Source organism: Colletotrichum siamense (genome assembly GCF_013390195.1).
Source record: "Colletotrichum siamense strain Cg363 chromosome Unknown KSG_Cg363_contig10, whole genome shotgun sequence".
Taxonomy (NCBI): domain Eukaryota; kingdom Fungi; phylum Ascomycota; class Sordariomycetes; order Glomerellales; family Glomerellaceae; genus Colletotrichum; species Colletotrichum siamense.
In genome coordinates, this window is record NW_023501023.1 from 2,243,071 (window position 1) to 2,266,387 (window position 23,317).

The 23,317-nt window shown below is 53.6% G+C and overlaps 7 protein-coding genes across 7 annotated transcripts; 4 read left to right on the forward strand and 3 right to left on the reverse strand.

Annotated features, from left to right (window-relative positions):
• Positions 1–766: 766 nt before the first annotated feature.
• On the reverse strand, positions 767–1,554 carry TFS1 (Carboxypeptidase Y inhibitor; the record flags this gene model as incomplete). Its single annotated transcript, XM_036646330.1, has 3 exons — positions 767–804; positions 864–1,372; positions 1,427–1,554. The coding sequence occupies 3 exons, from the start codon at positions 1,552–1,554 to the stop codon at positions 767–769; spliced, it is 675 nt and encodes a 224-aa protein (XP_036488217.1).
• Positions 1,555–3,998: 2,444 nt separating this feature from the next.
• CGCS363_v014482 (uncharacterized protein) lies at positions 3,999–5,030 on the forward strand (the record flags this gene model as incomplete). Its single annotated transcript, XM_036646331.1, has 1 exon — positions 3,999–5,030. One exon carries the CDS (start codon positions 3,999–4,001, stop codon positions 5,028–5,030), a length of 1,032 nt encoding a protein of 343 aa, XP_036488216.1.
• Positions 5,031–5,632: 602 nt separating this feature from the next.
• Nor1-1 (Norsolorinic acid ketoreductase nor1) lies at positions 5,633–6,426 on the forward strand (the record flags this gene model as incomplete). The annotated part of the gene is made up of 2 exons (XM_036646332.1): positions 5,633–6,081; positions 6,138–6,426. 2 exons carry the CDS (start codon positions 5,633–5,635, stop codon positions 6,424–6,426), a joined length of 738 nt encoding a protein of 245 aa, XP_036488215.1.
• Positions 6,427–11,138: 4,712 nt separating this feature from the next.
• CGCS363_v014484 (uncharacterized protein) lies at positions 11,139–12,575 on the forward strand (the record flags this gene model as incomplete). Its single annotated transcript, XM_036646333.1, has 1 exon — positions 11,139–12,575. One exon carries the CDS (start codon positions 11,139–11,141, stop codon positions 12,573–12,575), a length of 1,437 nt encoding a protein of 478 aa, XP_036488214.1.
• A 3,105-nt stretch (positions 12,576–15,680) lies between these two features.
• CGCS363_v014485 (uncharacterized protein) lies at positions 15,681–17,398 on the reverse strand (the record flags this gene model as incomplete). Its single annotated transcript, XM_036646334.1, has 3 exons — positions 15,681–16,433; positions 16,492–16,570; positions 16,623–17,398. 3 exons carry the CDS (start codon positions 17,396–17,398, stop codon positions 15,681–15,683), a joined length of 1,608 nt encoding a protein of 535 aa, XP_036488213.1.
• A 643-nt stretch (positions 17,399–18,041) lies between these two features.
• On the reverse strand, positions 18,042–19,289 carry EFM6 (Protein-lysine N-methyltransferase EFM6; the record flags this gene model as incomplete). The annotated part of the gene is made up of 1 exon (XM_036646335.1): positions 18,042–19,289. The coding sequence occupies one exon, from the start codon at positions 19,287–19,289 to the stop codon at positions 18,042–18,044; it is 1,248 nt and encodes a 415-aa protein (XP_036488574.1).
• A 558-nt stretch (positions 19,290–19,847) lies between these two features.
• CGCS363_v014487 (uncharacterized protein) lies at positions 19,848–20,522 on the forward strand (the record flags this gene model as incomplete). The annotated part of the gene is made up of 1 exon (XM_036646336.1): positions 19,848–20,522. One exon carries the CDS (start codon positions 19,848–19,850, stop codon positions 20,520–20,522), a length of 675 nt encoding a protein of 224 aa, XP_036488212.1.
• Positions 20,523–23,317: the final 2,795 nt, after the last annotated feature.

The following is a 23,317-nucleotide window of genomic DNA, read 5'->3' on the forward strand; positions in this document are numbered from 1 at the left end:
GCCATTCGTCAGCCATCAGCCGCTCATCATAATGAATTTTGCGCATATTTTATATACATGTCATATCGTGTAGATGAAGGTCCTCAGACCCGCATAATGATGCCGGCATACAGCCCCTGGCGATGCTTTCCTCGACTTGTGACGAATTGGACATATGAGACCTTGCAGTTTTTGGATCCTGGGACGATAAAGTGCAGGTATCTTTATTAGAAATCTCTGTACCACTAACTTACAGAGATTCTCGAAGCTAAAGTTATCTCTCATGGAGTGTTTTCTTCCATTACGCCGTCTCTTTGGATCTTCTATTTACCCTCATGGCCACCTTACTGAGCTGGTTCTCTGAATGCATGGAAGACCGGCAGATTTGCACCGTCCTAGGAGATAGCGTACTGTATTGTTCACCCTCGTGACTTTCGGTTTCGTGAGAGTACCTAGGGAGCGCGAGCTGGCGACATGGAATCATTGCGCTCATGACACTGGAACGCCGGTGACGGGGAGAAGATGTCGTCAGTAGAACTTGGGATAGCAGGCTAATCGGTGCTCTGACTGGGGAAGGAAGTTCCGCTTTCATGGGACAATGGCTCAGGTGGACTATACACGTCGGCGTGAAAACTTCCAGTGTGTGTGTTCCTCGTTGATTAAGTATTCTGAATAAGTTATGCTAAACCAAGTCGTCCTGTGTAGGAAACAGAACGGTCGCTCGGCCACCCAAAGATCTGCCAGCTTTTCATGTCTTGGAGCCCCTTCTAAATATGAATGGTCACAACTACTGCTTTTCGTTCTGGGCATAGATGAAGTTTGCAGCTGCCGAATTGTCAGTGCATGTGCTAACATCAGCTCGGTGACTGCAGTCTCGAACTCACCGACTGGAATAAGACCGTTCTCCTTGGCCCAATTCCTCACGCCACGACCCTCTTCTCCACCCCAGTGCTTGCGCTCTTCCGGCTTGGACAGGTTTAACCTCTCGGTCGTGCCATTGGCCGGTACCCAGACGAGGAAGACGTAACGGTGCTTGCCAGTCTTGGCCGGAGGACCGGGAGGCTTGTATTCGACGACGTCCTCAACGGCCGGCTTGGCACCGGCAGATGAACTCGAAACGCCGGTAGCAATCCAGTGGCAGAACTCGGACCATTTGGGGTTGTCGCGCGAGGGAGCATCCGGGTCCGTCAGGGTGAGGACGTATGTGGTGGTGATCCGGATGCCGGGAAAGCCCGAGCCCTTGACGAGAGACACAGACGGCGCCGACTGGAGATCGGCAGGCTTCAACGTGTTGCCAAGGTCTGCAGCGTTTGACGAGTCCCACTCGGCCGAGAGACCCAGGATGGGCTCAAAGTCATCGATGACTGTGGGGATAATCTGAGCCTTGGAGAGTCTGCGAGCTGCATTAGTTGCGACCACCTATCAGCAGCATTAAAGGGTGACGTACTCGTCACGAACACGAGTCAAGTCCGCAACACCTACAAGAACGACTTGCTGGTCCTGTGCCGGAGCGGCGAGAACGGCACCGCACAGGGCGGATGCTGCCAGGAGCTTGCCTGCAATTCGGCCCGCCATTTTGAAGCTGTTTCGACGCTGTCTGTTGCAAGACACGGTGGTGGAGCGGTGGTATCGCCAACGGTGGAGTTATCCTGAGCCTTGGTGTAGATACGCGGCCTGCAAGCTTGCGCAATTCGTTGCAGAATCAATCGCAATGGCTTGCGTTGAAGAATCGACGCCGCTCTCCAACGGTTTCAAAGGGAGGTTCGGATGCGTGGTGGTGATGTCATGCGGGTGCCGTCTGGCGTGCTCTGTCTTTCCCCGCCCGGACCCCCTGTCGCCGGCAACAACACCCGCCGGTGCTTCCTGAACGGGGCCCGATCACCACACAACTTTATTTCAGCCACGAAAGTGCGGCTCTCGAATTGCGGTTTTCTCAATAATGAAATCAATTTATGATTATCACTTGCCACATCTATCTACCTATCGCTAAACGGAGCTTCGAGGCGTTGGTTGTGTGTTGTCCTAGGATTCATGCCCAGAACATCCCTGTATCACGTCCTATGGTTAGCGGAGTCACCAAAACTGGCTGCAATCTTCGCCGATTACCTACATGGCGAAACCTCAGGCTTTTGGTACAACGCGACCGAATTGATTGAGAATGTAAGAAATATGTAGATGAATATCCTTTAAGTCCGTTGTAAAAAATATCAAATTGCCGAAGACAAGGGGACAGAACTTCAATGAGGGCAGTCAAAGCATAAACAGTAGAATTCCGAAGGACGTGATACTTGAAACCGGCATGTCCCACTCTGCCTTTGTTTTGTTAATTTCTACTCACTGCCAAGTTATCATGGATAGCGATCCTCCGAGATACATCATCCTAGATGAGTTGCATCTTGACAGTCTTCACTGCCACCACTGCGGCAGTTGAACGGGTAAGCCCGGCGCAGCCCCAGTGATCGACATTATGTATGTAAGTGCCTCACTGTTGTCCACAAGAGCTTTTTCATGAGTGGTCATCACTGGAAGTAAGCCTAGCTTGGGGCCAACCGCCGACCGAACTGGGGAACTGATCATTTGATTGCTTCCCGCATTTCATGTGTCATCATCATCATAACATGCTATGCAGAAAGGGGCACACGCTGGCAAAGTGTGATGCTTAATGGGGCTCGGCTCTTGGCAAAGGTCCTTTGGCCTTTTTGTCACACAAGTCGGGCAAAGAACATTTTGATGCCACCTAAAGATTGGAAGTCTAGCATACAAAAGTTCCTATTTCCTAATTTAGCCCGAACGTCTCTTCGGAGCATTTAGCAGTATATTTGATAACGCCGACATCATGAACCATTCTGATGTATCAGCGAACTGTAAACCAACTACCTACAAATCAATGTGAACATACGCTGCCGTTGATCAGCATGGGCCCGAGCCGGAGCGACCCTCAGCCTCATCTGACATGCTTTTGTACCAAAAATACCAGCCTTCTGTGGTAGAGTTCACAGACTATTGACTAAAATTGTCGATCAATCCTTCAAGGCACAATTCTGCACTTTCATTTCTCGGGCACTGTCGAGCACTGAGCAGCTGATGGCCAGATGACACTTGGCACCACAGACATGCAACGATGCCTTCAGCAGTTCGCCGCCACCAGTCATGTAATTAGCCGCCTTATACTTTTGCCTGGTGTTCTTCATCTTTTGAACCCTAAAATCATTGCAGTCGGGCAACGTGCGTGATTGGCTGCCTTCAAAGCGTCCGGGCTGTGGGTGGGTGGCTAGGCAGCCTTTGCCCGACGGGTAAGTTGTTCAGGGAGCATGATTGCGTTTACATCACGTCCCGAGTCGACATGGATGCACTGTCGACCAGTGCTTCAGCCCAAAACCTGGGGAGGAAGAGTACGTGCCGATCGGTCGCAGGGCTTGGGTAGCCACAGCCTGCTCCTACAAACGGAGGCCGCGACGAAGAGTGGTTCGTCTGCGAAAAGACGGGAAGGTCCATGGAAACAAATTCCCGTTGGTCGAGAGGTTCACCGCGTCATGTTTCGCAAGCATGCAGGCAGCCGTGTGGTTCGTTTCCTTCTAGAAATGGCGGTGCTGATGCGTTCCTTTCTTGGGTGTATCACTGGGGTTTGGGGGTCTTCTCCATCTCGTCTCATCTTTTTAACCTTCCTCCTCGCTCATTCTTAGAGACTTGACAGCCCTCGGATTCCTTGAGTAGCGTCTTTCTGTCTGGCTCTCCCAGCGTTGCATCAGAGCGGCAACATGTCCTCCAAGGTGGGCTCATCGTCGATTCCGTTAGCGGTACGGACTTCGTTTGTGCGATGTATCCAGAAGAGACTCTTCCGTATCTGTGCAGTTTGTACGATACTATTCCTTGGCGTAACGATACACCTTACTCGCGAGACCCTTCCTCAACACCATGCGCCGTTTGAAGCACCGGAAACGAAGCTCGTTGTCCATGGCGATGTCTTGGACGGTCTACCAGAGCCCGCAGAGGACTTACAACCATTCCCATACTCGCCAATGGTAGCAGACGACAGTTCCGACAACAATGAGGAACATGCACCGTGGCTTGCGGCCGTTATATCCACGGCTTCGGATGTTGAGCGTCGAATGCTCATCCGGTCAACTTGGATGAGACTCTATGAGGACGTTCCGTTCGATGGTCGGTTTGTAGTCTCGAATCCCGGGCCGCAGTGGATGGAAGTTGTCTCACGCGAGAATAACACGTTCGGCGACATGATTGTCCTTGATCATATTCAAGAAGACGATGTCACGGCGAATACGATAAAGACTCTCGAATTCTATAAGTGGCTTGTCAACAAAAGCCCAAAGTACGAGTTCGTCTCGAAGATGGACACCGACTTGTGGTTGAATGCCAGGGGATTCTGGGACCGTTTCCTTCAACCCAGATTGTCGATGAATAATGAGAATGGACGCTTTGAGAGTACCATTAATCGGACCGTCATCGGAGAGCTGTACTACTCGAAGTACTGGGATCTCACGTTTCCCCACGGAGCCATGTACACGGTAACTTGGGATATGGTTGAGCTGCTGTCGTCACTTCAGGAGAAGTTCAAAGTCGTAACTGGAGAGGACATGGCTGTTGGAACACTCATGTTGAAGGGACGCGAGCGAGCGAGCTTCATCAACTTCAAAGGCTCGGAGAAGTTTGACTACGACGACCGTGATGCGCGACAGGACGGCTCAGCATGGGCAAGGAAACATACGCACCCGAATTCAATCGACCACGCGCTTGTGGAGGACGATCCTATCGCCGTTCACCAACTCAAAGATGAGGCATATTGGTTCAAGGTGGCGGATTGTTTTGATGAGGACGGGGTCAAATCGATGCCGCCGCAATCCAAGTACGAGACCCAAAGACCTATGTCGATGCGATGGCATGATTTCTGGTACTCGGTGGGCGTCTCGAGTCGGTATGAGTCGAGGTTTGATAAAATACCGGACTTTCTTTGGACGTTGGAAAACGGTGATTGGATATGCGATGACATTTGGAACTTGGGAAAGACCAAGACGGGGTTCGTTGAGGAGTAGTGACAGCCCATTTGTGAGCATTTTCAGCGACTCGGAGATACCATAATGGAGTTAGCTTGTTTTTCGTCGTTGCTTGCCAGTCTACAGATACATAGAGAATCAGACTGAAGTTACAGCATATCCAAGGTTCGACGCGCAGTCTCATATTCCACCTAATGCATCTAGCCCAGCGGCTCTCAGCCTTTGAAGACAACGTTATTGACGCAAGGGGTGATTGACGATGACACAATATTTGTTAAGCTAGATAACGTTGAGGCTGATGAAAACGTTGGCTCGCTTACCCAAGTCCGCCGTAAGCACGATTCCCAATCGAAACTGGACTAGTCATGAAACCGACAGCCGTATAATCCTTCGGTCAAGTCGCGGATAGAATTCAGCCCGGCCTCCGTTGCTCCTCGACCCATTCATGTGTGATGGCGGCTTTTCTCAAGCCACATGGACAAATATGTCCCGGATCGACGAAACCAGGCAGGGCTTAGCCGGAGCAACATAAAGCGCGACCCCGCAGATTCTTTTAGATAAAAGGATACGATGTTCTACACGAAACGCATTCATTTCAAATACTCTCAGCAGACAACCCGTTTATCTTGTATACCTATACCATGGCCACGACAATCGTGCTCATCACGGGTGCAAACCGTGGTTTGGGTTTGGGCCTCCTCCAACGTTACCTTGCTTTACCGAACCACACTGTGATTGCGGCAAATCGTACCCTTTCGAATTCCAAAACTCTTGAAAGTTACTCAAAGGGCGAAGGAAGTCGGCTGGTTGTTGTCAAGATTGATGCGACCGTGGAGAAAGACGCCCATGACGCCGTGGCAGAGCTACAGAAAGATCATGGCATTGACCACCTCGACATTGTCATCGCTAACGCCGGCGTCTCTTCTGTCTGGCCAAGCGTCGCAGACCTCAAGATCTCAGATTTACAGGCCCACATGGAACCCAACGTCTATGCTGTCGTGTCACTTTTCCAGGCGACACGCCCGCTACTCAAGAAGTCATCAAGGGAGCCAATTTTCACGCTCATGGGATCCACTGCCGGCTGCTTGGAGTGAGTCTTAAAGCATTCCTTTAAATTGTGGTCATGGAAACTAATGCAGACGACAGAAATCAGCCGCCCATCACCAATGGTGCTTACGGGCCGTCGAAGGCAGCGGCAAATTGGTTCGGGATCAGGATTAATGCCGAGGAGGACTGGCTGAACGCTTTCGTCCTTTCTCCTGGCTGGGTGCAGACCGATTTGGGCAACGCCGGCGCGCGTTACTTTGGGCTGAAGGAGGCCTCTATCGGAGTCGACGAGTCCTGCGACGGCATGATGGAGGTTCTAGCGAACACGACAAAGGAGAAGCATGGAGGCAAAATGGTGGTTTACAACGGAGAGACTTCTGGCTACTGAATACGTTCGAAAAGAAGCTTTTGGTAATAGAACTCGATATTCAGTTTTGAAAGACATGTTCGTGGTTATGTGAGACTTTGTCGAGGTGTCCATAGCGGGCCGATCGTCGAAGTACGAATCGACGCGGCTTAAAGAGATAGCTTCAGTGCCGACTCAAACCAGCCCAAAACTCGGATGGCTGTCTTCCGCACAATGAAGTCGGAAAAAAAGACCACAAGTTGCACCGACGGCCGGACTTGAGTAAAAACATCCCCCGGTATGCGGTTCGGACACGGACAGTTTTGCGGGAAATCTGCGGGTCCAGCGCGGGGCTCTAGCGGAAGACTTGCGGAAGCCATGCAGACCCCAGCAAGAAAAATTTCAGAAATCCCCGACAAGTCTGGCAAGGATATGAGGTGTTTTTTGACTCTTCCGCGACTCGCCAATTGGCTCAACCGCAACTAGCGACTCTGCAATCAAACGCAACCCCAATCTCCACACGCAAAATTCTCCAGCACACCACAACCGATCTTCCGCCCACCACCCACGCCGCCGCTTCACAAGCCACTCATCCGCCGCTCTCTTCAACAATCAATGGTTTCGTGGTGTAGTTGGTTATCACGTCAGTCTAACACACTGAAGGTCTCCGGTTCAAGTCCGGGCGAAATCATCCTTTGGGCGAATGGTTTAGTGGTATAATACTCGCTTAGCATGTGAGTGGTCCAGGGTTCGATTCCCTGTTCGTCCAGCTTTTTGCCTGTAGAGACCCCGTAATGATGTTCTCTGGTTATTGCGTTGTTTTTGACGTATGATCATGGCTGTTGAAGGCCATATGAGATGGTGTGATGGGATGCTTGGTTGTGCTGTGGTGTAGCACTACTTGTAATGAAGCACCTAGAGCGGACCTCTACTGTAGAGAGGAAGTGCGAGGGCTGCTTGCGGATTGTTTATGTGTTTGGGTATTGTTATGCTACACGCTGTGAAATTGAAAAGCGAAATAACAAGCCGAATGATGTTAAGAATGTCGAGAGCTTGACGTCGATGGCCCAGCTGCTACAACTGAAGACATACTTGCTCCCTCGGCCTAGCTTTCGTCTTGCTGTTGTATTCTATGTTCTCCGGGTATTGACATTTGTGTGTTGATTATGCATGCATATACCTGCGACTCTTGAACTGGCGAAAGTGACATCTGCTTTCAGTGGCTAAGCACTCATGAAATTCTACTCCATAATACTATTTGCGGGTATTTCTGGTGCTGAAGACGTCCCAAAGCATTCTCATTGCAGATCTGCCAATATTTGTGGCTGCCATCGATATGTCTCAGCCACGAGGCAGAAATCTGGGCTTACGTGCGTGGCAAGAACACGACCAAGGGTGTACTGTCTTTGACAAATTGTTTGCTGTGTTACGCTTGTAATGACTGAGTACTTTACTTGTCCAACGAAGAGGTGTTCACACGTCATCACATCTCTCTCAGTGGCACTCACGATGGTGTCACCGTGTCATTGGTTTGCATCAACATATTAAATAGAAGTCGCGACTCGCAACGTCCGGGTTTGAACTCAGTTCTTTCAGCATCAGAGCTAAAAGTTGTCTTCGTATCAATATCTCCAACGTCATTATGTGTCTCCCGTTGCGCTCGAAAAAACACCGTATCGAAGATTCCTCCGAGAAACCCAACTCTGAGACTCGGCCTGCAAAGGTTCAGTACTGGGGCTCGATGCCAGGCCATAGTCATCTTGCAGGCGGAGCTCACCAGGCACAATTCTGCAACTCCATGGAACGAAGAGGTCGCCCGGCCCCGAGTGTTTACGGAGGACCCGTGGGGTTCTAGGACGCGGTCTGCGTCCAAAGAGGAGGATCATGGGTCAATTGCAGGAGGTTTCCGATGAGAAGATCGACAGGGTACGTCGCTGAGCTTGGTTCAATGTCTCAAATTCTGTTCTTCTCTCGCCCTAGGCCAGATGTGTCTTTCATTGCGCTCTAAGAAGCGCAACCCCGAGAGCTATTGCACTAAGCCTCGTCCTTCCGAAACGCCGCAATGGTGCACCATACCCATGGACGGCTACTATTATCCTTCCAGCAGCGGGCAGAAGACAGCGTACTCTGACTTTGACGCTCGTATCGGCAGCCACGGACATTCAAGTCAAAGAATGTGGGATTGGTGTGATTATCCCGGAGACAAGGGTTACTATCAAGGTCATGGGTTTGGGGGATCAACGGGAACTGGAGGAGATGGCGGTGGTGGTGACGGAGGGGATGGAGGTAGTGATGGAGGCGGTGCATGATGAATATTAGGGAACATGGTGTTGCTAAGATGCGAGACGCAAAACCGATGCGCATGTTTTGGATAATGGCAATAAAAATAAGCCACATGCAATAGTTCTTTCCTTGCTCCGTAAAGCCAACATCAACAAGTTTTGTCGAGAAGTGTCGTCCAATTGAAACCAAAAGCTGGGGCACGATGCCCGGTTGTAGCCATCTCTACGACGGCCGACACCGCGATGAGTACAGCAGTCGCCTTTAACGCTCAAGTCGGGGCAATGGTGGGGGATCGACATGCCGGCGCTGTTTCGGCCGTGGCTATACGAACTCCGGACATCGCCAGAAATCGTGCAAATACACAGAGTATGGATGACTTCAAAGCGTCTGGTAAGAATATGATGGAACATAAGTCTTGTGTTCTCGTCGAGGAAATTTGCAAGAGGCCCAAGGTCCACAGGCGGGAGGCACGTGGATGGCCTACCCGGAGGGAAGAGAGGGTGTGTTATTCTGTGCATTACTCACTCCTCTTCGTCTGATGTTTCCCATCCATGGAATTTGAGTTTTCCTTCACCAAGATCAGAAAAGGCACTCATCGTCCTCGTCCCCCCGCATCGGCTAACTTGACCCCAAACATTACCCTCCGCCGCTCAATCAAAACATCTTTTTACCTCAAGCATTGCGGACAATATGCCCGATACCGAGTCATAGCTCTTCAGCAACCTTAGAAAGAATCCATTACTGCATCTTCATAGTCAACATGTGCCTGCCATTACGCTTCAAGAAGCGTTTCTCCAGGAGATCTGGCGCCAGTTCGCCTCCCTCAGCGACACCATATTGGGGCTCTCTACCGAGGCCCGGCTATTACTATCCCTCGAGCGACGGCCAGGGCACAGCGTACTATGACCCCAGTGCCCAGCCTGGCGAGAGCAGAGAGGATGTTCGCGGTGCAGGCTACTACGGTGGTCATGGTTTTGGAGGAGGCGGAGGAACTACGGCCGGGAATGGGAAAAACGTCGGTGGGTACGGAGGGAGTGGCAGACTTAGACTTTCAGGGCGACAGGAAAGACTTAAATAAGAAGATATGGTAGCATGGCTCGATGGATGGTAACATCGGGGGTCTATTGAGGACAACCTATAATGATGGAACAAACGGCACAGAATAGTAGCTGCGTATGACAAGGAGAGGCGGAAGGGCCTTGGTGCAGGTACCTAATGAACAAGAAATCATCCATTCCTGAATAGTATGGAAAATATTTAAATCGGCCCCTGATGACAACATCATCAATGAAAATGACCATGCAGGAAAAGCGAAAGGCACGGCCATGGGGTGGTATATCAACAGCCCCAAAAAAGTGCAGACGGGGTCTGGTACGATGAACCACAGGCAAAAAGACTCATTCATCTACTGAGAGCTTGCAGTCTATGAAGAGTGGATGAAACGAATCCTCCATATACTTGGACGCCTTCGTTCGCAAAGTGTCAATCACCCAGAGTGCAGGTCCCAAACGGCCACCCACTGTGACAGTCACACCGAACATGCATGATGACAGCCTTCTTGGCACGTCAGAGCTGCATGTACGCCACCTTTCCGGATGTTCTTGCATATTACCCTGGCTTACGCTGTTGGATTTTCCTCTTCTAGTACCATGTAGCGCCCTACTTTCTGCATTTGATAACCCCCCCGGGAAGAAGACGTTTGTAATGTCCTCTTCGTTTGCTGCAATTCCGGTATTCTCTCCGAATGCATGTGTCTCGTGTACCGCAGCTCGTTGAGATCATGGTCGCCCTGACCTAGACTTATGTTCAGGTACGTGCTGATCCATTTGATCAAGTATACTCATTCCATCAGCCCTGGCAAAGGGGAACTGCAGCTCTTAGAGTGAGGCGATGACAGTTTGCTGTTTCCTCTAGTATCTGACGTTATGCTAAGGGTTAGAAGACGCGACTTTTCATTCTTCAAGAGCGATGTAGATGCCGGTGCAGGTACCGCCCAAGTGCTTAAGGTACCTACGCAACTGAGCAAGTACCGGACAGGGGTCGCAGGCTGTGTGTGGCTTGATCGAGAGAACGATTTGTTGGAATCGTTGCCTTTCTCACGGGAATTGGACGGACATCCAACGATACCGGAAGCACAGCCTCAAATAATAGCATCTTATCAGATTTGATCTTATCTGCAGCTGCCCCTGTATTTTCAGTTCCATGACTCCATTCCCGCCAGGTCCATTGGGTGCAATGCCCTGTCGAGAGTGGATATCCCGAGGCAGGCTGAGCGGCGAAGCTCGCTGTACCGGTGTATGAGGACCGATGAGCAGACCACTTCTGCCAGGCATCAGTTGCCTTTTCTCTTTCGCCTTGATGGGCAGCTTTTTGATACTGGTATATAGGTTACAGAAAGGAGTTTTCGAATAGAAAGGAGGATGTTCTACAAGGCAGTCTTGTGAGAAATATCTTGCTCCAATATGCCCGCCATGGATGTTAGAAAGTCTGGCCAATACAGCCCACCGAATCTCACCCAACCGAGGGTCGAAGAACCCCGAATTGACGACCATGTTGTTGAAGAAACGGTCTCTGAGGACTTGCCATCTAGCCTCAGCGAGAAGCACCCATCAGAGAACGAAAGCCCTGTCGATTCAAATGACTACGATTCACGGTACTTGGGCAGTGTCAATGAGAGCTCGTCAGAGCACTGCACCCCGGAAGCATCGGAACTACCTTCCAACGGTAGTCCTCATACGGGCATTCCCGGCCTGCATGGGGGAGCCCGGCAATCCGTTCTCTCACCCTGGCTTTCCGACATCTACCGCCTTTTAGTCTCCATCCTTCTTCTTGCCGCTATATACGCGGTCCTCCTTTCACAGAATAACAAGCTTCAACGAGACTGGAACATCCACATCACCCTTAACTCCATCGCCAACATTCTCTCGACATTCTTGCGAGCGTCCATCGCCACCGTCGCCGCGGAGATCATCTGCCAGACGCGCTGGACGTGGTTCTGGTCTGTCAGGTCATCAGACCCAGATCGCCACATGTTGGATCTGCAGCACTTCACCAACGGCAGCAGAGATGCGTTTGTGGCCTTGCAGCTCGCGAAACTTGTCAAGTGGCGCAGTCCCTTGACGCTCATGGCGACCATCATCTTTGCAACATCCTTCGCGATCGGTCCTTTTGTACAGCAGGCCATCAAGACCGTCGAGCGCACCGTGCCGGAGGCCGGGAAGCCTGCTAGTATTCCCATAGCACGAAACATCAGCGCCGAGCCTTACTTCCTCGGAGACTCCTCCGTTGTGCTGAAAGCCAGTACCGTCAACGCCTTGCAAGCTGCTCTGTTGAACCCCAGTGGTATCAAAATCGTGCCAAATTGTCCTACTGGTAACTGCACTTTTACTGGGTTGAACTCGGGCATGTCAATTGCTTCAATCGGGGAGATCACACATGCCTCTGCTGGAATATGTGCGGAGTGCACCGATGTCAGCTCTTTGATTGCAGCAACATTTGATGATTCGACTAAAAATCTGTCTTTGCCTAATGGAATGGAGCTTTCCCTCTCTCAGGGGTATGAGACGGAAATGATCTTCCGACCGGGTGACCTTTCGTGGGCTGGCGGCATCGTGTCGGAGAATGCGCGCTCCCTCGCCGGCCTGGCGCTGTCTAATACGACAGTCCTCGCTGTAGAGACAGCGAGCAGTGATGGACACAATAAGTCTACTGCCAACTCATTGGCTTTGTCGTGCTCGTTCTACGCATGTTTGCGGAGCTACTCGGGCATGGTTCAGGGGACGGAGTTGAAGGAGGAACTTCTGTCTCAGGTTCCCATGCACAAACCTGATGGCTCCAACGATACGTCAGAGGGGCAGAATGGTTCAGGGGGGACAAACGCAGTGAGCCGGGTGAGCAGCAGGCGTTGATGAGTACAAAAGAGATGGAGGACGGAGCCCGCGACACTCGAGTGCAGTTTTCTCGGGTTCGCGGAGAGGAAAGCAAGACCTTTCGGTGGATTATCAGATGACGTGACACCAAGCTGGCTAAACATTAAGATGCGTCAAAAAGCCTTTAGGGCTCCCTGTACGGTCGTAGAGTTGAGGTTTCCACATAGAGACCAATGGTGGCGGAGGTAGTGAAGAACGAGACAGGGGTAGCGATGAAGGCAGAGGCAAATCGTGAAGTTCACGATCACAAAAGTCGCGTAAGAAACCAGCAGCATCACACGTCTTTTAAACGGCCCGAGTAGGTGTCAATAATGTACGAAGCCACGCAATACAGTGGTTATGATGTCCAGAGTTGTTATTTATGAACTGAACTTCTTTCGGTGATCCCCTGGGCTTTTGAAGAGATTCTCTGAAGACAGATGCAGCTGCCTAGAATTGAAACCTGATCGATGAGTCCTCCTACCGCTATCTCAATTTCCATCCACATAATTTGCCCCGAAAGCAACCACCGCAACTGCGACGCCTCCAAAAGCGCAAACAGTACCTGCGGCAGCACTGTACAAAGCCTTGTGTCCTACGACGATGCCGCTCACAGCCTTTTGCATCAACTTCACAATAAAGTCTTGCTGGTTCGTGACGCCAAAAACATACGCCTTCTGATCTGGCACGTATGACAGTAGTAGACAAGAGTCGTCGAGATAAGTCAATGTCGGAGTTTTAGCGGAGTAGGACTGACTCTTATCCCCAATGGTCCATGTGAAGTTGGTCTGATCGGGACGAAAAAGCCTTCCCCAATCCGATGTACCGATCGTGAGTTGGCCTTGGGTGTCCTGAACATCGGCTTCGGGGTATTCCTCCGGTCGACCTTTGATTGTGAATTGGACCAGGAAGGAAGCGCCTTGACCGCGGCCAAGAAGATCTTTTGTGCGAAACGCAAAGTCGCCGAGTTTGGCGCCTCTGTCTTTGCTCGAGGGTTTGGCATCTTGAACCTCCTGTGCTGTAAACGTGTGGGGAACAGACATTTTGTAGGCCGGCATAAAACTAGCATACATGTTGGAGGGTGTGTTGTCCGTGATCTTGTCAATAGTTAGAGTCATCCCCTTCGGCAGAGTGGTGACGAAGAGGGGAACGGTCATTTGTCCCGCACCCATGGTGGTATAGATCGATTGAAGTGACGTATTGGAACTTGGAAGTAGTAGTGTGGTGTTTTGATAGAATACTGCAGATACCGGCCTGGCTTACTGCGGGTCTCTTGCGTCTTTAAGTACGAGGGCGCAGATGCTGGTAACACGTAGTTTCTGTGCAAAAGGCGGTCGCGCACAGCTAAGCCGATCAAATGTCAGCTCCAAAGTTGAGTCATGTTGAAGCACCTATCTTTCTAATCACAGCTGAATGTTTCGGTGTTTTCAGCTCGCGTAACAACGTGGCTTGAAGCCAGCACGGTCTTGCAGCGCCCATCATTTACAAATAGGAAGGTTCTGCTTGCCTCAAAGCACAATGCATGATGCAGATTAATATGCGATCAGGGGAAGGCTTAAGGGAGGCTGGAATCGAGCATAATTGAATGTGAACAAGTCTATCGAAGCGTATTGCGCATTATCTAGACCTCTGGAAATGAGGGCGTTATTCACAGGGACGCAATATTTTCCCTTGCATGTCTCAGAGTTCTCGGATATACGTTGCTGGATCAGTCGGTACTGTGTAGTCTCAATCGGGTTAGAAGACACCATGATTTAGCCGGATGTGGCTACTAACAATCCAGATGGCACGTAAAAATGACTTGAATCAGCTTTCAGTAGGACAGCCTCATGGAGTGACCGTGTCTTACACGTTCTCGGGGTAATGTTTCTCCATTTACTCGTTCTACCCCAGCACCTCGTCACTTGGCCAAGTACCGTTCTTGTCTGCAATATTGGAATTCAGGGAAGCCATCTCAAGAAGCCGCGCTGGGAGGTGAAGCAGTGTTCTCTGAGCAAAAGCATTGATCCATTCCTGTATCTTTGCCCGACTACGCTAAAGACAGCGTGCAGGTGGTTTCTGGCGCAATGATTTGAAGACACTGACCAGTGATTGAGTGCCAAAGGTCTCTACGCGACTTTATTAACACATCGCCGTTAGCTGCAACGCAGTCGTCTGCCGTGTGTTAGTTCTTCCGGGGGAGGGGGGGGTAGAAAGTTGGTGGCGGCCTTTGCTCCCCCGTGAGCTACTGCAATAGTGACTATGGGCACAACACTCGGAGATTCACTGAAGATTGAGTCAAGACGCCAAGGCAGGCGGCCGTAGCTCTTGTGGCTGCTCGCAATAAGTCAATCTTCGTAACGTCTCATGCGGAAGTTCCAGTCACTGATCACCCAGGCGATTCCATGAAATGATCGAGACTGGATCTACTGGGAAGTCAAAATATTAGAAAGACTTCCGACGAATTTCCGTGGAGAGCTCCGAAATATCCCTGGGAGACGGAGTCTGCCCCACAGCTCCGGCTCCGAACGGGCGCGGGCCCGCCCCTTCATCGTTCGGAGTCCAGTGGAATTGAAGAGCCGCAGAATCCATACTGTCTTTAATCCATTCAATTCAAAATCTGTATCAAACAAATTCTATTCCTCATGAATGTGCCTGTATCACTCAATACCTAGGCGGATTAGCTGAATAAGGTATGTTCTATCCCTGACACCCCTGCATCGGCCCCATGCAGATCAGGGTCCAGAAACCCTCCTGCATCCACCACAGCCCACGCAACGCAACATGAGCATCATTCCCGACTCACCCAGCATCTCAGTTCACCAAAAACTGTCAAGCGCCGATGGTTTAGTGGTAAAATTCTCCGTTGCCATCCAGCAGCGTCGGGGAGCCGGGGGTTCGATTCCCCCTCGGCGCAATCTTTTGCTCCGGGCGTCAAATGGCCCGTAATCATGTCTTCTTTTTGGTATGGGAGGATATCAGGGGTTGAGTAAACAGTGATGAAATATGAATGAATGCTATATGTAACCCGCTTGGCGACCGGCCGAGCAGAGAGACAGAAAGAGAGACATATATAGTACAAGATGTACAAAGGAATGACCACAAGCTGAGGTTCGACGACAGACCTCACGACCTCCCAGACGGCGCACTCGAACTCGACCTCCGCCTTTGGGTCCCCGGCCTCGCGTCGCCGTTCACCCTCCCGTTCTGCTGCCCCTTCGCCATCGCCTGCGAAGCCGCAATCACAACCGTCTGGTCCGACCACAGCCCAACGCCGGGGTGTATCACATTAATGGTGTCCTCGCTCTCCTCCATGACGACCTGCGGGAACAGCGTCGCACACACGTCCCCGGGGCCGCCCGCCGCCAGCTTCGACCGCGCACCGTACTCATCCCACATCCGCGGCCGCTGGCCCTCGTCAATCTCTTCGATATCCTCGTCCTCGAGGTCCTCGCAGAGGACGAGCTGCTTGGAGCGCTGCAGCTCGGCCCACATCTTGACGCCGGCCTCGAAGAAGCGCGTGAGACGCTGCTGGAGGGGCAGGTACTTTGTCGCGGGCACGAAGGCGCACAGCTCGCGGTAGACCTCGTCCTTGGCCTGGGCGGCGACGGCTTTTGCGGAGTCGTTGCGGTCGCAAGCGGCGAGGATCTGGCAGCGGAAGATGGTGGCGCGCTGGACGTCCTCGGAGAGGTACTCGAGGACGTCGGCGCCGGCGTGGTGGATGTCCTGCGGGAGGAAGAAGGGCTGGAAGATGTGGGAGCGGAGAAACTTTGCGATGACGGCTTGGGCGACGAGGCAGCGTAGGTCTGGGGTCGAGCCGGACTTGGGGATGGGGACGCGTTTGAGGTAGTCGAGCTGGTGGGGGAGGGAGACGGTGTTCTGGTTTATGTAAGTCTTGTGATGGTTGGAGTTGGCGTGGTCGAGGGATGGGGCTTACCAGTGAGTTATCTGGTTCTTTGAAGAACTCGGTTACCAGGCCTCGGGATTCCTCGGCGAATGCGTCTATTTCACGGCGGCTGTGTGTCTATTAGCTCTTCGTCCATCGATCGTCATGGCGGTTTGACTTACAATCTGGCAAGCTCGCGGTCCTCGTAGTCATGTAAAAGGTTGACCCCAACGTCCTTGTGCAGTTGGCGGAGTTCGCCGTCTAAGACGGTTAGTTCCGCTTCCCGCTGTTGAAGATCTGCCGCCAGAAGCGTCTTTTCTCTTGCCATCCTCTCCTTCTCGTCCGTCAGAGACTCGATCTGAGACGACGACTTTTCCGACAGCTGCTGCAGCTCCGCGACCCTCTGTCTCGCTGCCTCGGCCTCTTCCTCCTTCTTTTGAAGATCTTGCTGCGCATCCGCGAGCTTCTGGCCGGTGGCGGTGTTCTCGGCCTTTGTCTGGTTGTGGACGCCGACCCTCTCCTCGAAGCCTTCGATGAGCACACGGCGGGCCTCCTTTTCGGTGTCGAGCTCGGCCTTGAGCTGGCTGACTTTGGTGTCGGTCTCTTCCTGGATGAGTCTGACCTTGGTGTCTGCCTCTTCCTGGATCAATCGGACCTTTTCGTCGGCCTCTTTCTTGGTGAGCTCCACCTCCTGGTCCTTGGCAGTCAATGCGTCGTCCCTGTCCTTCTTGACGGCGTCGATCTCGTCGTTCTTCTCCTCGACTTCCATCCGTAACCTCTTTTCGCTCTCCATGAGCTTCTCGAGGTCGGGAAGGCCGCCGAGTTCCCTCTCCATGTTGTTTGCGGAAGAGACCATGTTGCGGATGGCTTCCAAGAGCTTCGAGCCTTTGAAGGCCCCTTTGCCATTGCCGTTCGTCATGCCGTTGGTGGCGGGCTTCGTCTTGGATTCTGCTGCCATCTTTGCGAGAGGGTTGGGGAAAAGTGCGTGATCAGAACAGTCTTCCTTTGATCGCACAGAGTTCCGAGAGAGGACATTATATGCCCCGGACTTCACAGCAAGACCGAGCCCAACGCCGTCGCCGAAGACTCGCTTCATTGGCCGCCTCGAACGTATGTTGGCCCGGGTCATATCTCATGATTTGCCAATGTCGGAGGCCGACTGAGCGGATGGTGTGTTGTTCGCATGTGGTGGCGGCTCATTCGTCGAGCTCGCCTCGTTGGGTTTTTCGTCCAGTCGAGAACGGGTTCGGTTCGCCTCCTCGGGCATGGTCGCGCTACATCCGGGCTGCACGTCTGTCTGGTGCGGGGTGGCCGGGACCGTAGCCGCCGGCGAGGCTGCGGGGCGCGACCGAGAACGGTTGGAGAAGACGGCGCATCGGAACATGTAAGAGTCGCTGGAAATAGCAGTTGTGGCAGGACGGGATATCTTATCGGGTAGCAATGGGCACACGACCGTCGACAGTCGCGTCGACCCAGTCGTCTTGTCAAGCGCCAACTGGCGCGCGCGGGGGAGAGGAACGTTGGGCAGACGCGGACGTGTCAGATTTAGGCGATTGCCCAACCTGTGCCCGAACGCCGATAACCGACTGCCCGCAAGTTGTCTAGGCGTAGCCATCAGGAAGCATCCGTCTCCTGTTCTCAAAGAGATACAAGAAGATCTCTTGTGGCTCCCCGCCCAACATTGGCAGTGGCATCGCGGCCTTTTCCGTAACCGCCCAACCATCCTTCTTGACCAGTTCCCACAGTCGATCTTCGTCAGCGTGGCGGACCTTCATCGCCACCAAAACTCGAGTGACAACTGGTTTATCTTCGGCCATTGCGTTATTCTGCTTGTGGATGGCTGACCAAGTGTCAATCAGAGAAGGCAGCGCATCGGCGTTGTAGGTGCAGTCGCTCAAGACGATCAGATCCCAGTGCGTGTCTTCGACGAGTGGCCCAAACGAGCCGTCCCGACCTTCATCCCAGTCGAGCTCTTCGAACTGCGGCTCAGTGTGATTGCTTCTCGACAGTTCGATGTTGGAAAGAACTCGTTCCTCGGCTTCGGAGAGGTCCGTGATCACAAGTCGACCCTTTCTCGACATAGTCTCCCGGCCCAGCATATGAGCAAGTCCGAGACCAAAGATACCGACGCCACACCCAAGCTCAAGGATATTAACGGGTTTGTTGCCGAACAGGAGAGACTTGAGGGTTCTCATGCCCAAAGGATGACCTGCAGCCGTGCCAGAGTCGCCGTTGCAGAGTAACCACAGCCGCGAGACGACCATCATGCCAGCATCCCAGACGTGGCGCGCGATGCTTTCGCCGATGTCCTCCTCGACCTCGATATACGGCTGATGCTCACTCCCGAGCCGCAGGCGTCGGAAACAGGTCGTCGGCGCACCGGGGGAATCCCCGTATGCTTTGTAGCCCTGGATCGGAATGTCCACATTCGCCCAGAGGGGCACAATCTTCCCATCCTCGCCGTTGAACCCAGCCATCGCAACATCCGCCGCAGTCTCCGCCGACAGCCCGGATCCAGCTGCGATATAGACCCTTAAGGGAGTCTCGCCGGAAGGAAGGTTCCGCTCAGGCTTCAGGTGCTGAGCCGGGAAGTCTGCCTTCAGAACTCGCATGCCAGATGTCCACTGCAGCGTCTTCTCTCCCGCAAGAGTCATCGGGGCTGGCTTCTGCCTAGCGCTGCGAGGGTTCTCCCAGCCGAGAGCGACCTTGATCTTGACTGGCTCATCGTGAGCGAGGAACGACTCGCCCAGATCGGTGGTGACGGTGAGTACCAGGTTCAGAGACCAGGGGTTCTTCTTCCCCTCCTGAAAGGTGAGCTTCGGGGCTCGGAGGAGCCGTATGTAATGCATTGGGCCTGTTCAGTCAACTTTTCGTGTTCCCGCTCTGGGCGTGGTGCATGAAGTCTTGTTGACGATACAGTGAAAACACAGTGGAAAACTCGGGGCCGGCTTAGTCATGCGCCCGGGACTGTTGAAGTCCCACAAAATCACCTTGAGGTGCTCATCTCAGCGGCTTTGCAATTCTCAATCTTTTCCCCCTCGACAACTCCTTTACACGCCGTGAACCTATGCCGCAGCAGCGCAACGATGAGGCCGATCCAGTGATCCCTCAGGTCCACCACTGCCGGCCTGGCAGTGCCTCAAACCGGAGGTCGCCGCGACCGGACGCAATGGAGAACAGCCCGCGCTACGGACGCCTCCGATAGCAGGAGGTCGGCGCCACTTCTTCGCCGTGATAAGCATCACGGCGATAAAAACCATCGGCCAATCCACCTCGCGATTTTCCCGTCTGAAGGGTTTCCAAGCCAAGACGAACTGCCTCAAATTGACCTTTACAAACAACACTAGGTGCCAGCACATCTTGTCCACCCTAACTACCTAGCTTCAAACCAGCGAACACTACACAGCATGGCCGATGAACCTCTCCCCCAACGCGACCCCAAGACCCTCCTCTCCGCCCTCCTAACCCTTACCGAAGCGCGCATCGTGCCCCTAACACAACGCGGCGTGTCGTCCGGCAGCAAGCTCTTCGGCGCCGCCATCCTCTCCTCGCAAACCCTCGAGCCCTATACCGTCGCGACCAACGACGAACGCACCTCTCCGCTGCTGCACGGCGAGATCAACTGCATCCAGCAGTTCTTCACAACCACCCACCCGGACCCGGCCACGCGCCCGTCGCCGCGGACCGACTGCCTCTTCTTCGCGACCCACGAGCCCTGCTCCCTCTGCCTTAGCGGCATCACCTGGTCCGGCTTCCGCGAGGTGTACTACCTCTTCACCTACGAGGACAGCCGCGACCTGTTCGCGATCCCGCACGACATCAACATCCTGGAGGAGGTATTCCGCGTGCGCGCCGAGGGCGAGGGCGACGAGGCGCTCGCGCGGCGGGAGCTGTACAACCGCACCAACAAGTTCTTCACGGCGCGGAGCGTGGCGGACCTGGTGAGGGAGCTGCCCGACGAGGGGGAGCGGGCGCACTGGACGGCCGAGGTGGAGCGTGTCAAGGGGCTGTATAACGCGTTGAGTGACACGTACCAGGAGGGCAAGAAGGCCGGCGCGGAGAGCTCGAGCGTGTGGAAGTGAGAAAGTAAGCGGCTGGCTTCATTCGTCAATGGCTGCGTTGGCAGGCTTATTTTGGAGCGGCGAGGTCGGCGGAGGCTGGGAATCGGCGCCGGTGACGCGCCGGTGACTCCAGCGGTTTGAGGGCCGGCGAGGCGGCTATTTTAGCATGCGCTTTGCGTCTATGCTGGCGGAGGCTGGCGTCTGTAGTCGCAATCTAAAGATAATGCCAGCACGACATCTTTCTAGTTTGGTTCTGCGACACTATGGCGTTTCCCATGAACACCCCAAGATTCGCCTGAATAGCAATTCTCCGAGTGTCAAAATTCTGATGTTGACCCTTTTCGGGTCGCCGAGTAGAGACCTACCTCCGTCGTGACCCGGAAGGAGCGCTGCTGCAGAGATCAACATCGCATATAGCCCCCGGTGGCGGGGATTCCACACGCTCAGCCGGCCAAGAAGGCAGCGAGCGACGCGCAGAGTCCGAACCAGTCAGCACCTAGTTTACGTTTACTGAACCCCGAAGCAGGCATGCGGATGCGGCCGGTGAGCCAAACTTAACGCACTGTGCTGAAGAACCGGCGATTTGTGAGGGCAGCGGATATGCATGGCGGGGTAAGCACGGTCAGCACAGCGAACTGAATAGCGGGGTGTGGTTTGTATTTCTCTCGTCCATTCGTCCCCGTCGTGAGCGAGGTACATGACGAGGTACTTTGCTCCTCCACGCCCCTCCCTTGACGAGGTGCATCCGCAGGCTGTTGATTGGCTCGAATCGGGGGGATGGAGGGGGGAAAGCATCTTGGCCGTTTTCCCATGTGGGTTCTCTTGCGTGCAGAACAAGCGTCGCTCGGCGTGGAGCGCACGTTGTGCCCGCCGCGGTTGCGGTTACGGGGTGCGCCCGGGTCGATGGATTTGCCCGCCGCATCTGTACCATACCAAACCAAGTTCCCTTTTTAACGAGTGGCATCGTCGTTGTCGGATCGGTCGGGAATGGCGCCTCGTCCCGAAGCTGAGGCGCGTTGGTTTGGATGAGCCACCGTACGAAGCCACCTTTGCTGGGTATGACGAGCTGACGAAATATTTCCTCCGCCCGCCCGTCAAGAAAATGCCACCACTACTTCTGCAGTGCGAGTATCTCAAATGTGGTCTTTCTGCAGACTGCGGCCTGGGTAGGCAATGAACTCCTCGGGACACAGACGGACGAGGGTGAGGGGGCTCCGCCGTCGCACAGCACCTCATGCTCGAGGGCGGGCATATCTAGGGCAGAGGGCTTTTCTGGAGGAAGGTCTCCGGAGGCTGCCAATAGCATGCGCACCCGTTGCTTCGTTTGTTGTCGTTGTTGGTCATCATCTTCCCCTCTCGGGTCTCGTCTCAGCAGCTAGCTACCCCTCTCTTCGTTGCATGCAGCAGCATCCGTGGCATCCCGGGCGGACAGGGAAGAAACGACGCAGCAGCCCACCGGCCGGCCGGCCAGACAAACAAACGCGGAGCGACAGGCGCGGGGATAGCGGCAAAAAGCCCTATCACGCGCTCCGTGAGTCTATTCCATAGACTGGGTCATGAAGGCCATGGCGGAAGGCTTTTTCTGGATGTTTCGTATGACCATGATGGTGAGGACAGGGACTTGGTTCAGGATCACTGCGGCGCGGACACGGCGGCTGTCGAAAGAGGTATCGCAAGCAGGGAAGCGTTGGTAATGTGGCCTGGTGTTCGTGGTGGTGTGCAGGTGACGACGCTGGGTGGACGCTGAGAAAAGGTGACTTTCACAAGATTGGACTGACAACTGACAGTTCGCGGGGTGGTCGAGTTGAGTTGGACGTGAACCCCTCCCACTGGGAACGGGCCGACACAGCACCTGGCAGCACGGGAACCGTCGAATGCCTGGGCTGGGTTCAGGGTTGGAGTTGGTGAAGACGGCACAGCTACGGCTGGACAGGGCCCTGGGCGTGTGCATCTGAGAAACAGTCAAGCCAACCCGTTCGGGAATGAGCACGGGGGTTGCAGCGCAGTGACAGACTGCCTGCGATGGGCTGGCACTGGCAGCACAGGACAGGGCCCAAAAATACCGTCGTGCGTTGGTGTTGGTGCTGTGCTGTGCCGCTGCTGCATGTTGTTCTCTTCTGCCTGCCGTGGGTTGCGTCTTGGTTCGTTTGCATGCTGCCTGGCTGCAGTCATTCCAACTCTTTTTCTGGAAGCCAGTGAACTTTTGCTTCCTAGATTGGCTTTGGGTATCAGCAGTGAGTAACACGGCAGCCGTGTTCCTGCGGTGCGAGGCGAGAGTGAGGTGAGAAGGCAGACGAACCCCCGGCGGGTGGTCAGCTTACAGAGCAGAGCAGAACATGGATGGTGAGGTGTTAGGGGCTGAGCTGCGAGACCACGGTGGTATTGCTGCCTCCAAGATAAGACTTCAGGTCTGTTTTTGGGGACATGGGGGTTGCTGTTGCATCTCCAGGTTGTGATGGCGGCTGGAGCCAGGCACCGAATTCGGTGTTGGTTGCTGAAGAAATGGAAAGGAAGGGATCTATGGCCATGATGTCAGCTGCTGTTTGACATGAACAGGAAACCAACCTGGCTGGAGGGGTCCTGAGTCCAGACGACGAACGAGGGGTTGGTTCCCTGCTTCCCCTCTTTCACCCCTCTTCCAGATTAGGAGTTCACTGCGATTTTAACCTGGCCCAAGGACACAGCAAGGCTTTACTGCCGAGACGGGAGAGATCTTGACGGACTTAGGTTTGACCTGCATTCCCGCGAAAAGTGCAGAAGTAAGCCCTCCATGTTTGTTCACTGCGATCTTGGTCCACACATAGAACATAGCGGTA